Raw genomic sequence first — 18,238 nt, forward strand, 5'->3', positions numbered from 1 at the left:
CTCTCCCAGTGCATGTTGGTCCAGAATCAGTCCATTTATGATGAATTACATACGGTAGCTGTAATGAAAACTGTGCAGATGAAAAGAGCTAAAGAAACAAACCATGTCCCGATTCATGCTCTCTGACAGGAGATAACTCATCGTTCACCTTCTCTATCATCTCTACCCTCACCTCTTTGTCGTCACAGACTTCAAGTCCTGCTTTGGTGAATAAACTTGCTCCATCGCTTTCTTGGTTTTTTTGTCATCAATACCATGACATTTGTCTGTGGCTTTAATGCATAACTCTAATAAATAGATTCTGTGCTAATGAGAAAAAAATCCAGGACTAGAGCCATTTCCCACAATGACTGCACTGAATCAAAATTATATATATATATAACAGTGTTGATATAAGTTGCTAGAAATATAAATAACAAAATAAAGTACAGATAATGTGATTTTTGTACCTAAGCACAGTGACAAAGTAATTGTACTTTGTGACATTACAATTCTTACTGTTTTTACTGTCCTTATTTGTTTCCTAAAGAAACACTCTCTCATTCTGCCTGCACTTCAGTTGTATGTTGAGTTGAATGACAATAAAGCTTGATTTGATTTGATTTGAACACGGCACAGGAGCCTTGTCGTGCGAAGCTAAAACCATCAACTTGATGGGCTGCCAGGTTAAGCATCAACAAGAGGCAAACATTTCTGTGTAACCAGTTCAAGTGCATTGATGTGTTAGAGAGAGATAGGACAGCCCACTCCTGAGTCCCCAGACTCTGCTTCCTCATTGGAAGACGTGTCAGTGGGATTGAGGTCTTTGAAGAAATCCCGCAAACGACATACAACGTCCCGGGTCGAGGTCAGCAGCACCCCATCCCCACTGGCCGGATCACCGACCAGAACCTCCTCGAAGCCGTCCCCGAAGTCGTTCTCCATGGCCTCACCAAACTCCCCCCACGCCTGAGTCTTTGCCATCCTTATCGTGCAAAGCTAAAACAAGGCAAACATTTCTGTGTAACCAGTTCAAGTGCACTGATGTGTTAGATGCCTGCCACAAGTTTTCAAACAGAGGCACTCCTAATTTTTTCAAAAAGGAAAGGTGAGTAAATACAATACATGATTTTATATTCTTTTAAATATAAAATAAGCTGCATTTCCAAATTATAGCTGAGTGCTGCAGTAGCCCTTATGTGGCTGTTTTGTGAGGAGCTGGGTGCACGTTATCGAAATCTGTTGCTTTGTTCGTTATTGTAACCACGGACAGTCGTGGATTGGTGAATTTTTTTACTGCCTTGTTTCTTGTGCCACCATGGTCTGATTTACACAACAAGGATAATCACAAGAGGACCCGCTTGTTGGTAGAGGGAGTGACTCACCTTCATATCATATCTCCATATGCTTTTATGTGGCAGAAATCACAGAAATCCGTTTGGACATTTACTGTCACTTTATCCAGTAACTACAGAGAAGAGAAAGACTTAGGAAGTCACCAGCTTTGTTGTTTTTATGTCCGTCTAATTCTGGGATTATTGGTATTTGGACTGGAATAATGTGAGTTGGTCTTTAATATTATCAAGCTGTCAATGAGTTTGACTCATACAACATGTTCTGTATATGTAATGCTCAAGCGTGTCTATTTGTTGATATGAAGTATTAGGACAAATAATTTATTAATGAATAAACCCTAATTAATAAAGTCCCACTCCAGGTTGAAGATAACCTGGATCATGCTATTGTTCAAATATAAGAGTAGTAGGTCAAATGCTTGTCACTTTAACCCTTAAGAGGTGTTTTTTTTCTGCATACATGTTTTGTATTTTCTTGTTGTGTAAAATGAGAGAAATTAATAATTATGTTGTACGGTTATTATATCATTGCAAGACTTTGGCACAGCACATACTTTCCTCATGACGTTATGAGATCACAATGTTCCCTTCTTTGTTTCCACAGATGATGGCATGTTCAGATAAAACTCTACGTCTGGCTACATTAGCTGCAGTTGGCCTTTCCTGCTCTGTTATTGCATTCTTTATTTTTTTTGAGCCACCACCTCCTTTGTGTCCATCTACGTCTACATTAACTGATGAAAAAACCTCTGAAGGCACAGTTCCCACTGAAAAGCCCATCGTCCTGCTGTGGTTCTGGCCTTTTGGTTATAAGTTTGATTTCAATACCTGCTCAACCTACTTCAACATTGACAGCTGCATACTGACTGATGATAGATCCATGTACAGCAAAGCAGAAGGAGTCATTTTCTACCACAAACATATTGATTGGGATTTTAAAAACATGCCTCAAGATCCACGGCCAACATTTCAGAGGTGGATTTGGCTTAATGAGGAATCTCCGAGGAACACAGCAAAGAAACCAGGTTCAGAAAACATGTTCAATTTAACACTGAGCTACAGACGAGACGCTGACATCGTGACGAGGGATGAGGTGACTATCAGGAAAGAAGAGATGAAGGAAGACTTTGTTCTGCCCAAGAAAGACAAACTGGTGTGTTGGATCGTCAGTAACAATAGCCCAGGAACTGGAACGACGACACGGGCAAGATATTACAGTGAACTTTCTAAACACATAAAGGTGGATCTCTTTGGATCTGCTTACACCGGGCACCGTTTGAGCTCTGAAGACTATTACCCAACCATCAGTAGTTGTAAGTTTTACCTCTCGTTTGAAAACTCACTCTTCAAAGATTACATGACAGAAAAGGTCAATGGGCCCCTGGCAGCAGGGACAGTCCCCGTCGTTCTGGGTTCACCAAGAGAAAACTACGAGCAATTCCTTCCCAATGGCTCCTTCATTCACGTCAATGATTTCCCTGATGCAAAATCCATGGCAGAGTTTCTACAGCAGCTGGACAAGGATGATGAAGCATACATGGCTTATTTTGAGTGGAGAAAGTACTATGATGTCCTTCCTCATCTTCTGAAAGTGGCAAAACAGTTCATTCAACCCACCTGCCTCGCCTGTGACCACATAGCCAAATACAGAGAGTACAATGTAGTTAATGACCTTTATGAGTGGTACTTTACACCAGAACTGAACTGAGAACACTGCAATGCACGAGAAAGAGTTAAGTAATCAGTCAATCATTAATTAACTACCACAGCACAGACATCTTTAGATGTTTCTAGATAAATCACAGATAAATTAGAGATTAAGTGTAAATAACGACTGGGTCCAGGCTCATGTAAATGTAGTCACATGAGCTTGTAGATTGTACATCATGGAATAATTGTGTAGGGACTGTTCTTGACATGTGCTCAGTAAAATGATGTAGATTGGTGTGTTGGAGTTCATGTTATGTTATGTTTTTAAACAGGAAAGAGTGCAATGTTATTGACGGACATGTTTTCATTCATGCTATTTTCCACAATACCTGTAGTTCCTGAAATGAGGCTTTGTTAAGATTTGTCAAAAGTTTTGTTTGCACCGTGAGGGAAGATGACACTGATATAATGTCTAAAAAAATGTTAGTTCACCTTCTCTATCATCTCTACCCTCACCTCTTTGTCGTCACAGACTTCAAGTCCTGCTTTGGTGAATAAACTGCTCTATCGCTTTCTTGCTTTTTCGTCATCAATACCATGATACTTGTCAGTGGCTTTTTACGCATAACTCTAATAAATAGATTCTGTGATAATCAGAAAACATCCAGGACTGGAGCCATTTCCCACAATGCTTGTACTGAATAATATATATATATATGTATATGTATACATATATATGTATATATACATATATACATATATATGTACACATACAGTATGTATATATATAATATACCCTGGTATATACAGTTGAACAGTATTTCTGATTTTCTTCCAAGTACCACAAGAGGGAGCTACACGTACCACAGTTTGAGAACCATGCGTATAGAGCACTTCGACATATAAACATACACACACACACAATCGGTAAAACCTTTGTTAAAGGGAACATGTATTTAGGTACATTACATATCCACACACCTTTACACGCGATACACACAAACGAGGCGAGGCGAGCTGGTGGAAACACGCCATAAGCCAACTGATAACATCAAAGTTCAACTGCAGCTCCCAATGGTGTGGGGTGGTACTGCAGGTACGTATATTTCAAAAAGATAAGTCAGGACACCACATAAACCACATGCGTCAAACTCAAGGCCCGGGGGCCAGATGTGACCCGCCACGTCATTTTATGTGGCCCGCGAGTAATTAATTGGTCTTAAAAATCTGTGTTAAAATAGGTCTATGCTGCTTTAAGGCGTGCGTTGACCATAAACTTACATTTCCCACAATGCATGGCGATTGCATTACCCGCAAAGTAACAGCATCCCGCCACTAGATCGCAGTGTGTCATTGTATATGCATGATGAGACGAGTGAAATTGAGATTGAGACTGTGATCGCAGCAGAATGTGTTCACAAAAGCCACAACCAAAAACGACGTGGCAGTGAAAGCTCGCTTTATCGTGGCTGAAGAAATCACCCGTGCTTCAAAGTCTTTTTCTGAGGGTGTGTTTTTGAAGCAGTGCATGCTGAAGGTGTGTGAGCAGGTCTGACCTGACTTTTAAAACTGTTACTTTGTCAAGAAAAACCATCGCGGACTGGGTTACATAATGCATAATATTTGTAACTTGATTAAACCTTAACACACCTACACCTTTTTGTGTTTTTCACTTTTTCTTTTTAGCATATCTTTTTAATTTTTTCATGCATATTGTTCAAAATTTGCTAGGTTGTGTATTTTTGGGTGCTTTAAAAAAAGTTCATGTGAATTTTTTTTTTAGTCCATTCTAAACAACTGTGACAAAAATAGTCACGTCAACACACCTTTGCACCAAAGTGTGCTCATTGAAACCCATTCAAATCACTATTGTTGATCCTGCTCAAAAATAAAGTAAAAAACATGAATCATCTAATTTTTATCACATCATTTGAAGCAAAAGGCTTTAAATGTGTGCTCTGACACATTTCCATCAAGATTACGTCATTTTCTTTTCTTGGCACATGGAGAAAAAAACTGCTTTTTCTGATCGAGGGCACTCCCACTAAACCCCGCCCCCCCTCTCTCAACATAAGGTCTGAGGCAGAAATTTTGTGTGGGTGTGTGAGTACATGTGTGTGGGCATGTGTGCATGTGCATGTGCACATGCACGTGCGCGCGTGCACGTGCCTTTAACGTGCACAGTGCAGTTACAGTGTGACACAATGCGTAAAAGCTTTCAAGTGGCACCTTTTCCATGCCCTCCTTTCATGTAAAAAAATTTTTTCAAACTTTCAAAGCACCAAAACTTCAAAGTACAGTCTCCAAAGCACCCCGACATCTAAATTGTGGGGTCCCCACAGCTTTTGAAATATCCATAACGCAGGCGATTTCCCAGCACATGAAATGTACAGCAAAATACAGGCATACAGGTGATGAGGTGTCTGTGCAGAGCTAAGGAGCATAGCTGGACTTTGCATGTCAAACCACACACAATGAAGCATCACAGCGGCACCACGGAGGCGCTAAACATGGTCATTGAAGACGAGCGCACGGAGCGCAATGCGTTCCATCAGCTATGGACACCGACACAGCCGATGAAGAGTACTTCCCGGGGGCTTTCCCGTGTCCCACCAACTCCACTGACTCTTCTGACTTTGGGGAAGAGGTGACACTAGCGGACCTTTTATGGAAATCCAAAAACGGAGCGATCTGGGCACCCACAAACACCCTGACGCTCCAGTTCAAGCCTCCAGACTCAGGCCTAACTCCAGAACCTCCCCGCTTTGCCGTGGCCATTGTTAGTGAGCTGATTGACACTTTTTATTCATTTTTCAACACGGAGATCACAAAACTTATCATGGAATGAACCAAACTGCATGGGAGAAGGACAGTGCCCGAGTGGAAGGATCTCGATAACCACCACCGTGCGTGCTTAGTTTGGACTCCTTCTGTTGGTGACTATTGGGCAGCTGGTGCGCTGCAGAAACAAAACCAAGGACAGAGAGGGTCGTGTTGGACATGACGGAGGGGCTGGGTGGGTGACTGTGACTATTGATCATTTATTTTCCTCATTTGGGCTGGCAGAGGAGCTGCTGCGACGAAAGATCACCATCTTTGGCACAATGCGTAAAAACTGACCAGAGCTTCCCCCTCAGCTCCCGAGGCTCCTCCATCTCTCCATTTACTCACACCCTGCTGTCCTACACTCCGAAGCAGGACAGAAATGTCCTCCTGCTCAGCAACAAACACCGGGAGCCGGAGATCAGCAACGGGAAAAAAAAAGTGGCCCAGAAGCCCCAGATCATTCTGATTATAACCTCTGCAAAGGAGAGGATACCAAGGATGGAAGTTCTTAATTACAGCACAAATTTTTTTTTTTTTTTTATTTGGTATCTATAATGAGGTCTAATGTTGGTCTAAGAAATAAGAAAATAAAAAAACAAAAATACATATGTACACAATTTGTATAGCTTGTATTTGTATGAGCACACATTGGTGCTATAGGTGTGTTAACTGAATATTTTATGAAATCTAACATTATAAAATAATAATAATGCATTTTTTTTTTCTGCTAATCTTTCACATATACTAGGCTGCAATAATACCAAAGAAAAAAAATCCAGTTTGCATGAATTATATTGAAAATATTTAATTTTTTGTCTTTTTTTCCCCATAAAATTAGGTGCATCATGACTAAACCTGGCAATTTAAGGGTAAAAAATATAAAAAATATATTAATATTTGATATGTATAGAAATAACAGATGTTGGTCTAAACCTAAAAAAAAAAAAAAAAAAATACAAATGTATGCATTTGTTATAGCTGTGTACTTTATGAGCACCATTTGGTGCTCTGGGTGTGTTAACGTGATTTTATGAGACAATCTGACATTACAAAGAAAATAATAATGCAAAAAAAAAAGTTTTTCTGCTAATCTTTCACATATATCAGGCTGCAATAATCCAAACAAAAAAAATCCAGTTTGCATGAATTTTATTGAAAATATTTCATTTTTTTGTCTTTTTTAAATCTTAAAATAAGGTGCATCATGACTAAACCTGGCAATTTGAGGGTTAAAAATAAAAAATATATATTAATATTTGATATGAATGGAAAGAAGAGATGTTGGTCTAAAATAAAAAAAATAAAAAAGGCAAAAATACAGATGTATACTATTTTTATAGCTGTGTACTTTATGAGCACCATTTGGTGTGCTAGGTGTGTTAACGTGAGTATTTTAGGCCATCTGACATTACAAAAAAAATAATAATGCAAAAAAAAAAGTTTTTCTGCTAATCTTTCACATATACCAGGCTGCAATAATCCAAACAAAAAAATTCCAGTTTCCATGAATTATATTGAAAATAATTCATTTTTTGTGTTTTTTAGATCATAAAATCAAGGTGCATCATGAATAAACCTGGAAATTTAAGGGTTAAAAATAAAAAATATATATTAATATTTGATATGGATGGAAAGAGGAGATGTTGGTCTAAAACCTAAAAAAAAAAAGGCAAAAATACAGATTTATACTATTTTTATAGCTGTGTACTTTCATGCGCACCATTTGGTGCTCTGGGTGTGTTAACGTGATTTTTTTAAAGGCGCGTTTAAGGGTTAAGTAATAAATACATAAAGTTATTTAGCAATATGTTACAGAGTAGTTACCTTTTTTTTACATTTTGTTACATTTATACTGTATGACAATTAAATTACATGTGGTACCATTATGCTGATGTGGCCCTCGGTGACACCCCTGACATAAACCCTTTCAAATAATGACCTATCTCAAAAGTATCAACCTAAACCTGTGCATAGCATGTCCTCTTTAAAACACTAAGAACACACTATTTCATTCTTATCTAATTCTTATCTTAACCTAAGGCACGCCCCTAGTGTAGGATCTTCTCCGCCCTTAGCTAGAATATAATTTTATGACTTCCATATTTGTTGTAAAACCGTGGTGGGATTTACACCATAGGGAAAATCACAAGAGGACCAGCTTGTTGTGTCAGGAAGTGGACTTTTATGCTTTTGTGTGGCAGAATCTGTTTGTTTTTTACTTAAACTCAAAGGAAAGGTGAGTGTAAGAGATATTTCGGTGGCCGAGGTGGTGATAATCCTCTTTTGTTCCTGATAATAAGATTTGCCAACGCTCTAAGTTGTAGGATTTGCAAACGTTATACTTGCGTGAGTATTTTTGTCGAAACTTGGACGTTTTTCTGTATCCCATACCAGGTTTTACAGCTTCAAGATACAAGCACATTTGACAAAGAGGCAGATTGTGAATTGCGGTGAAATGTTTTCAAAGTTTTAAAAATGTTTTTTAAAGAAAAAGCGGTAGAGTGAGTGAGTGAGAGTTGAAAAGAAACAAAGTCAAAACATTTCACGTCATATTTACAAATATATGTGTATATATGTATATATATTTACAAATATATGTATACATATATATATACATGTATATGTATGTGTATATAGTACTGTGCAAAAGTTTCAGGCAGCAGCTCTGTTGTTTTTTGTGCCTGTCAAATTCTGTGATCATGTGAATTTGGAATGAATTGAGCAACTTAAAGCTGGCCTTATATATTAGCGAGCTGTCAATGAGTTGAACTCACGCAACGTGTATGTAACCTAATAGACGTTTTTAAAAACAGATGTATCTTTAAATTAAATATTAAGACAAACACGGGATTTACCAGTAACATGAACTAAGGTTCCACTCCGGTATTGTGCTGTTAGATCGCAAAAGGACAGGGACTTTTGTTTCAAGAAATAAAAAAAAAGAGAGAGAGAGACATTTATTTTGAAGAAGTGACTTTTATTTTGATAAGTGAGTAACCAGGAAGTGCTGAGTTTTTCATCTCGAGGCGCATGTAGTCAAAGGCTGTGTAGATGGATGCTGATGTAATTTGATTTGATTACCGAACTGGGGAAGAATATTATTTGCTGGAGATGCTACTGGTGAGTTTTTGATTTCGTTTTTGATTTCGTTTTTGATGTATGCTGAGAGTTGAATGTTGAGACTAAAATGGTTCCTGAATGCTGTGATCATGACCTGGCTGTTTTTGAGTAGTGGTGTTCAGTCAAACTAATGTATAGTGAAGAAAACGGTGTATTTGTTGGTATATTTATTAGTAGGCAATTAAGTGATTGCTGTATTTTGTGTGTTTGTTTTCTCCTTTTCTTGTAAAGGTTTTCAACCTAAACTATCTTCTCACTGAACCTGTAAATAAACAGAGAAGGAAGATTAAAGAAGACAGCGTTTGAGTTGTTCCATTCAACCCTGTTTATTGCCAAAGCCTTTTTCAGGTTCAGTTGTTGGTTTTTTCTGATTTTTATTTTAATTTTTGTTTTATTTTTTTAAACAACAAAAAACTGCATACATATTTTCTGGATGTGTTCCAGTAAAGAAAAAAATTGAAATAATTATCCCCTATTGTCGTTATAGCATTGCTAAAACAACAAATCTAATGGTGGCCTAAGACTTCTGCACAGTACTGTATATATGGTGATTTTCTTCTCCCCTATATTGTGTAACGGTTTTTAACCATGTTTTGGAAATGAATGTCAAAGAGTTTGAATTAAGAGGTGGGTGATAATTTATACTATATGCTTTATAAACAGTCAAATCAGATGAGACAATCGGGAGAATTACAAGAGTTCAGTCGTGATGTGATGTTATGAGATCACATTGTTCCCTTCTTTGTTTCCACAGATGATGGCATGTTCCAATCAAACTCTACGTCTGGCTACATTAGCTGCAGTTGGCCTTTCCTGCTCTGTTATTGCATTCTTTATTTTTTTTGAGCCACCGCCTCCTTTGTGTCCATCTACGTCTACATTAACTGATGAAAAAACCTCTGAAGGCACAGTTCCCACTGAAAAGCCCATCGTCCTGCTGTGGTTCTGGCCTTTTGGTTATAAGTTTGATTTCAATACCTGCTCAACCTACTTCAACATTGACAGCTGCATACTGACTGATGATAGATCCATGTACAGCAAAGCAGAAGGAGTCATTTTCTACCACAAACATATTGATTGGGATTTTAAAAACATGCCTCAAGATCCACGGCCAACATTTCAGAGGTGGATTTGGCTTAATGAGGAATCTCCGAGGAACACAGCAAAGAAACCAGGTTCAGAAAACATGTTCAATTTAACACTGAGCTACAGACGAGACTCTGACATCGTGATGAGGGATGAGGTCACTATCAGGAAAGAAGAGATGAAGGAAGACTTTGTTCTGCCCAAGAAAGACAAACTGGTGTGTTGGATCGTCAGTAACAATAGCCCAGGAACTGGAACGACGACACGGGCAAGATATTACAGTGAACTTTCTAAACACATAAAGGTGGATCTCTTTGGATCTGCTTACACCTGGCACCGTTTGAGCTCTGAAGACTATTACCCAACCATCAGTAGTTGTAAGTTTTACCTCTCGTTTGAAAACTCACTCTTCAAAGATTACATGACAGAAAAGGTCAATGGGCCCCTCGCAGCAGGGACAGTCCCCGTCGTTCTGGGTTCACCAAGAGAAAACTACGAGCAATTCCTTCCCAATGGCTCCTTCATTCACGTCAATGATTTCCCTGATGCAAAATCCATGGCAGAGTTTCTACAGCAGCTGGACAAGGATGATGAAGCATACATGGCTTATTTTGAGTGGAGAAAGTACTATGATGTCCTTCCTCATCTTCTGAAAGTGGCAAAACAATTCATTCAACCCACCTGCCTCGCCTGTGACCACATAGCCAAATACAAAGAGTACAATGTCGTTAATGACCTTTATGAGTGGTACTTTACACCAGAACTGCACTGAGAACACTTTACAAGAAGGTGCACAATAAAGAGTTTAGTCCAGGGGTGTCAAACATACGGCCCGGGGGCCAAACTGGCCCGCCAGAGGGTCCAATCCGGCCCACAGAATGAATTTGTTAAAATGTCAACGTCAAATACAATATTTTTTAGTGCTATCAAACGTCAACACCATTGTTTAATGGCGTCAACGTTAATGCATGTTAACGGACGATGCGTTTCCATGGCGACTGACTGGAAAAAGACGCGCATGACGTCATGTTTACGTGACTCCCTGATTGTTAAAATGAGTCTTTAAAGTAACGCTAAACTTTCAAAACAGAGGCACACATACGCAGTACACAGGTACGCCGTTTATTTGTAGTGCTGCTCTTTTCCTTTAATAAACGGGCCACTCCAGTTCCACTGTAGGCGCGCTAACGGCGCTAAAAGGAGCTAATGCAGCTAACGGAGCTAACTGGTAAACGGTGCCTGGACGCCGGTGTCGCCGGTGTTCTATCTGTCTGAGGCTCTCCTCTTCATCACCATCAGTGGCTCTCTATTTCTCTTTCAGTTAGAATTATTAGTTATTGAATAATGACTGGGTCCAGGCTCATTTAAGTGTAGTTGATATGTGCTTAGTAAAATTATGGAGATTGACATGTTGGAGTTCATGTTATGTTACTTTTTTTTTTTTTTTTTTTTTTTTTTTAAAGGAAAGAGTTGAAGACAATTGATGGAACTCTTTTAACAAAACCTGCAACATTCACTCTGCTCTCTTTGCAATTTGTGGTTCTTAGTGTATCTGACCTTATTAAATATGCATTTTCCTCTTTTTCATAGTTTCGCTTGCACCATGAGGGAATTCAATGACGATGGAAATCAAGCTCAGTTTAGATCTCGTGTTCGGCATAAGCTCAACATACACGTACCCAAACACGTGATCAAAACCAAATAGCTATATGTAACGCAAAATAATGTCTCATATTCACATTTATAATAAGTAAGTGTTGTAAATGCAACGCAAAAACAGGTCAACAGGTGTCAGTGTGTGTGCATTTTATTGGTGTTCATTGTTTTATTTCATGTTGTGAAATATCTGTGTGCGCGTGCGCGTGTGTGTGGTTATGGATAATATTAGGTATAATGATCTAGTTATCTTGTCCAAATGAATGGAAGTCAATGCAGTGTCCTATTTCAAAGAGAAAATCCAGATCAGGTCACCTGTAACCTTTGATAGCATGTGTGTCAATATAGTGAGTTCTAGTGAAGGGTGGAGCCTCTTTATGAGCCGTGAACAGCTCCCGAAGAAGAAAAGTCCCCATAGTGAGTGAAAGGTTTCTCTTTTGCATCCGTGTAAGCAAGGGTCTGATTAGGAAAACTGACATGACTGCATGCTGTTGCTGGCATGTTTTACTTTTAACTGCTTAATTGCAACAACAACGTCATTCACATTAGATTTGTACAATAAAGTAAATATAAATACAAAAATATATATATATATATATATTTTAAATGTTTTTAAATAGTCCGAGGGAAAAAAAATATATATATATAGATATATAAACGGTGCACTTGAATGCACCGTGAGCTGTGCGTGTTCACAACACTTTCGTTTTACCATTAAAAAAAAAAACGTGTAGACGTGCAGCCGCTACATACTCACTTATTTTGCGCGCGCGCGCGCGCGTGTGTGTGTGTGTGTGTGCGTGTGTCAGTGAAGGTCGTCCGTCGGTGACGAGCGACTGCGTGCGTGGTGTTTCGTTTTCGTCTTAAATGTGTTGCTGCTTCACTTCTTCACGCAAGAGCTTTTGTTTTTTCAGAGATGCGCTGCCATGTCGGAACCTAACGGACTCATGAAAATATAAAGATTTCTGCCTCAATATTGTATCAAATCACAATTCTTACTTCCTCATTCCGCCTCAGCTGAAAGTACCGCTGAGGAACCGGTGAGTTCCTATTAATTAATTATTATTGTTATACTATTATTATAACGGATGAAGACGTTACTTTGGAGGAATGTTGATGGGGCGCAGGATCATATTTTTTTCATTCTTTTTCACCAGTAACTGAGAGGAGGAGACCACCCCCCTCGGTCCAAGGTAGGAAGAAATTATTCTTTTATTGTTCACAGGTTGCTGAAACAGGTGTAGCTAACAGGAAATACAGTAGTAGTTGGCGGCTAATCATTTAATCCTTTTTTATAAAAGAGAAACATAATAGCGAAGGGTTGGGTTGTTTTTTGGGGTTTTTTTTTGCTGTGCCAGCAGTTTCTGGAATTCTGACACTGTTCAGTGGTGTTTCCAAAATATCATTTCTGTGTTTACATGATGCAAAGAGTCTCAATGATGACTCTTGAACTTGAGCTGTGCCACTGAGCAGCTCCATGGACGACCCACTGTGTAGTACATCTGATATACTACGGAGTATATATATATATTTATACTGTACACAGAAATGACACTCGTAAAAAGATTCCCTTTTTGAGAAAGTCTAGAAAGGCGTGCCTCAGTCGTGTGAGGAGAGATTTAAAGAAGCTGATGATCCCTGACTGTAGGTTACAAATCGATTGTGATTTAATTTATATATTTAGATGATTAAAAAGAATTCTCCCCTAAATAGAAGTGCTTATACCAGGGGAGAAGATCCCATTTCAATGCTGTATTTGATACTTTCTCCCTGAGCATGTTCAAATGTTTTAAATAATTATATTAATTGGTCCTTATTTGTCCATATGCGGCCAGTTTTTGTATGTTCAACCTGCAATGCAAATATGTTAGTGGGTGGTTACGTGGCAGTGAAATACATGTTCAAATACAGATCTGACTGAAGGAAATAAAAAAATAAAAAAGTTCTGCTTGATTAGAAATCAAAACTCAAAGGTGTCACTGTGTCGCCTGTCTATTGTCCTCCTCTTACAATACATAAAGAAACAGCTAATGTTGTGTCAATGCTGTCAACGCCATGAACAAACATCATTTCATGCCCTGGTGGAAAATGCAGGTGCAACAGCGAACGGTTATTGCCAAACTCAAGGTCCAAGTATTTCAAACACAGGGTGTGTGGCTCCACCTTTGAGTTTGAATCCATCTTTTCACAAATAGTAGTACCCATAATGACCATAAAGATATTATTTTTGACTTTTCACTAGTTTTTTTTTCTGTTTTATATGAGTATGATTTATCTTTTTCTCTGTTTTGGGGCCTTCTATACTTTATTTCAAATTGTAATTCCTTTACGCAGTCAGAACTCTTGCCTTTGCAGCAAGAAGACCCAGTCAGAACAAGGGTCTTTCTGCATGGAGTTTGCATGTTCTCCCCCGTGTGTGTGTGCGCGGGTTTTCACCAGGTTCTCCGGCTTCCTCCCACAGTCCAAAAACATGCAAAATGGGGACAAGGTAAATTGGACACTCTAAATTGACCGTAGGTGTCAGTGTGAGAGTGGATGACTGTTTGTCTCTATATCTGTCCCTGTGATGGACTGGCCATCCGTCCAGGGTGAGACCCCGCCTATCGCCCTATGTCAGCTGAGATTGGCACAGCTCGCCCCGCAGCCCTCGTGTGGAGGATAAAGTGGTAGATAATGGATGTCATTTCCTCTCGTAATACACACTGAGGTTTGTGAAACACTGCACTTGATATCTTACAATATCTGCTGTGTCATTGTGCACAAGAGCACAACAGCCACTATTAATTAATTAATTAATTAATTCATTTATTTAATTATTTATTTAATTATTTAAATAAATAAATAATTAATTAATTAATTATTAAATTATTTATTAAAACAATAGACACAAATAAGGGGAAAAATGTCTGTATGGACATGTATAGCTGTTTACACACGGCACTTAACATTCTGTGAATTATCTAGTTGACAGTCATGCTTTGAATAATTCATAATTTCATGATTCATAATAAGCTATAGACGGGTTTTGATCTGACCTGAAGTGTGCCGCATAAGTTACCATGGTGCTATCGCCAATTCAGAATTTAACCACTTGGTACTTTTCCAATGCGCACTCCAGTGTTGGAACTCGACCATGTCAACAAGTTGTGAATGCCTTTGTTGGCAGTCGTTTGGGCAAGTGCTTTATTGTAAGAAGTAATTTTACCTTTGTTTGGCAAGGTGTTAAAGGGTTGTCAGATTGTTGGTTGTGGTTTCAGGTTTAGCCGGTGTAATTTGTCAGCATGTGGAGTGTTGTCTTAATTTTCTTTGTACTGGCTTTTTCTATTGGTATTAGTCAGTGGCGGGGATCGTGTTGCATGCACAGAGCGCTGAGGCCTGAGACTCTAATCCGACTGAAGGTATATTCTCCCTCGGCTTGCCAACTGCTCTGTAAAATAAGGATGTGTTCCATTTTTGAAATAAAAATACGTGGTCTGTGTTGAATAGATAGGAAATGGCACTTTGTTCCTTAGTTTTGATAACTAAGTCACGCGTCGTAGCAACGGAGACGAGGCGAGATATAAAGATAAAATGACTACATGAGGGAATGCAGATATGTTAAAACGTACGGTACCTACGAATCAAGCCCATAGGAAAGACTTTAAAGGGGACAAAATCAACTTTTTAATCATTTCGATTTTTTGGGACTCTGGAGACCCAATGAGTAGGTAAAGTGTGAAAAAAGATCACTCAGTCATGTTTTTGTGGTCCTCCTCAGTCTAAGTATAGGAGATAAAACATGCGATGTTGACTTCCGCACTCATTGCTACGTACGTTACAATAATACAGTCAATAAAGCCTCGCGGAGCTCCACTTTGTCCCTAAAAAACACGAGAGTGCAGGCGAGGGCAATATTATCCGGAAGAGTGGAACTCTGCCAAGTGTTCTATTCTTGGCTGCACAGTGCAGCACAGAGTTCTATACAAACTCCCAGCCTCAGAGGATTTACGCATTGAGTGGATACATTTTATAAATGATGGCTTTTCCAAATGCTAACTGCTGTTAGCTGCCCGGGGCCTCAGTGACGCTGACGTAGTTTCCTGTGTCTCATTTGATTTTAAAGAGACAGGCACTCAAAACAGAGCGTTCTGAACAGGGCTGTTTTGACAGGGTCCTTATTTTCTTGGTTTACTTGTATTTTCAAAGTCTTTACAACAATTCCTGTTTTCATGTCAACATACTCTATGTTGTAACGCAACAATATCCAATGTTAAACATATCTACATATCCTGCTTTGTAGTTTAGGCCTCTTCTCTGATGAGTTACTGTCACTAACCTATGATTTGACTGCTTTAGTGGTTGCTTTTAGCTATGCTTTATTTGAATTGCTGTCAATTAAGTCATGATGTTTCTATCTTTCTTACGTTCTTTTTTCTTCCCCACAGATGATGGCCCTTTTAAGTAAACCGTCATGTCTGGCAAAAATAAGTGCAATTTGCCTTGGCATCACATTTATTGGATTATTTCTATATTATGAGCAACCGTCTCCTTTGTGTCCAACTACATCTTCAGTAGCAGTTGAATTAAACTCTGACGGCACTGAAAAGCCCATCGTCCTGCTGTGGTTCTGGCCTCTTGGTGTAAAGTTTGATTTCAAAATCTGCTCAAACTACTTCAACATTAGTAGCTGCACACTGACTGATGACAGATCCATGTACAGCAAAGCAGAAGGAGTCATTATCTTCCATAAAGATATCAACCGGTTCTGGAGTAACATTCCCACGGACCCACGTCCATATTTTCAGAAATGGATTTGGTTCCACGTGGAATCTCCTACAAACACGTTGAGGATACCAGGTTTGGAAAACCTGTTCAACTTAACACTGAGCTACAGACGAGACGCTGACATTGTGGTGAGGAATGAGGTGACAATCAAGAAAGAAGAGATGAAGGAAGACTTTGTTCTGCCCAAGAAAGACAAACTGTTGTGTTGGATCGTCAGTAACAAAGCTGCGTTCACTGGAACAAATACAAGAGAGCAATATTATAATGAACTGTCCAAACATATAAAGATTGAATTGTTCGGTTCTGCACATACAGGGCGTCGGTTGAGCGATGAAGACTATTACCCGACCCTTTCCCGTTGTAAGTTTTACCTCTCACTTGAGAACTCGCTCCACAAGGACTACTTTGTAGAAAAGGTAAACGGGCCCCTCGTTGCAGGGACGGTCCCTGTAGTTATGGGTCCACCAAGAGAAAACTATGAGCAGTTTATTCCCAATGGCTCCTTCATTCACATCAATGACTTCCCTGACACCAAATCACTGGCCGAGTTTCTACAGCAGCTGGACAAGGACGATGACGCGTACATGGGTTATTTTGAGTGGAGAAAGTACTATAAAGTTGTTCCTCATCTTTTGTCAACGCAGAATGAATTCATTCATCCCATCTGCCTCGCCTGTGACCACATTTCAAAAGACAAGGAGTACCATGTAGTTAATGACCTCTATGAGTGGTACTTTACATGAAAACTGCAGTGACATCGTTTTTATTAGAAGTTATTCGGCAGTGAAGAAACTGAATAGCTCAGGGTTGTTTTGTTTAGTTTGGGCGTGTTTCTCGCGCCTTCCTCAGCACTGTCACCTGATGTGAGGTGGTGGCGTGCCATATCAGCTGGAAGTTCACAGCTTTTTTATGAGTGATGTTTATTTTTTTAATCATTATTATTATTATTATTATTTATAAATGTAAATCTTTTATAAATAGAAATCTGATTAAGCTAAGTATTAAGGGGCTGAGTCACTGTCATGAATTTCCCATACTTTGAGGTGACGGGTGACAAAGTGTCATGATCATATTCACAATACAATATATGAGTTTTTTTTTTTTCTCTGTAAAATTTAAATTTAACTGCTATTTAAATAAATAAACAAAGGTGTGAGCAAACTGAGAATAATTAATTTGAACATGTGTTCTTTTAGCTCCAGGCACCTTTAGTAAACTGAAAGAAACATTTCACATTCATTGTTGTGCCTGCTGTGACAGCTTTGCAGTTCCTGTATGACTAAGGAGTGCATGTGGAGAGACATCGTCTGAAAGGGATAAAAAACATATATGTTTGTATCTTGTATGTGAGACGTGTATGATACATGTCCCCTTTTGTATATGTGGGAGAAGACGAACAAAGCGCGCTGTCAATCTATAGACATTACCTGTGGAACTCAAATAAGAAAATCTGGACTATTTGCCATGTAAACACCTCATTCACATTTCTGAAGAATGTTCGCAAAAACGCCTTGAGTTGGTGATAAGATAAGAGCCCCAACAGAAAACGTGCATGCACTAAAGATCTTGAAAGGCGGCATGTTACTTTAATCAGTTACCGACATAAGGTAATAATGTTTGACTTTGGAATGCACTTTTTTAAGCCTGAAGGTCTTTGGGCCACATGTGGTCCTCATATTATTTCATGCAAACTTCCACTAAATAACAACTGGCCCAGAACCTCCTCTTGCCTGTAAACACAAGGTACACAGTGAGAGGGAGGAGGGCATGACCCTTATACCCTTTGTTGATTCGAACAAGAC

General features: G+C 39.0%; 2 protein-coding genes across 2 annotated transcripts; both read left to right on the forward strand.

The window, feature by feature from the left end:
* Nucleotides 1-1,938: 1,938 nt before the first annotated feature.
* Nucleotides 1,939-3,042, forward strand: LOC310935588 (4-galactosyl-N-acetylglucosaminide 3-alpha-L-fucosyltransferase 9-like; the record flags this gene model as incomplete). Its single annotated transcript, XM_083899518.1, has 1 exon — nucleotides 1,939-3,042. The coding sequence occupies one exon, from the start codon at nucleotides 1,939-1,941 to the stop codon at nucleotides 3,040-3,042; it is 1,104 nt and encodes a 367-aa protein (XP_083755644.1).
* A 2,499-nt stretch (nucleotides 3,043-5,541) lies between these two features.
* Nucleotides 5,542-17,179, forward strand: LOC310935589 (4-galactosyl-N-acetylglucosaminide 3-alpha-L-fucosyltransferase 9-like; the record flags this gene model as incomplete). Its single annotated transcript, XM_083899519.1, has 3 exons — nucleotides 5,542-5,631; nucleotides 9,778-9,962; nucleotides 16,360-17,179. 3 exons carry the CDS (start codon nucleotides 5,542-5,544, stop codon nucleotides 17,177-17,179), a joined length of 1,095 nt encoding a protein of 364 aa, XP_083755645.1.
* Between the last annotated feature and the right edge of the window lie 1,059 nt (nucleotides 17,180-18,238).

The sequence above is a fragment of the Microchirus variegatus genome (assembly GCF_963457635.1).
Source record: "Microchirus variegatus genome assembly, chromosome: 13".
Classification (NCBI taxonomy): Eukaryota; Metazoa; Chordata; class Actinopteri; order Pleuronectiformes; family Soleidae; genus Microchirus; species Microchirus variegatus.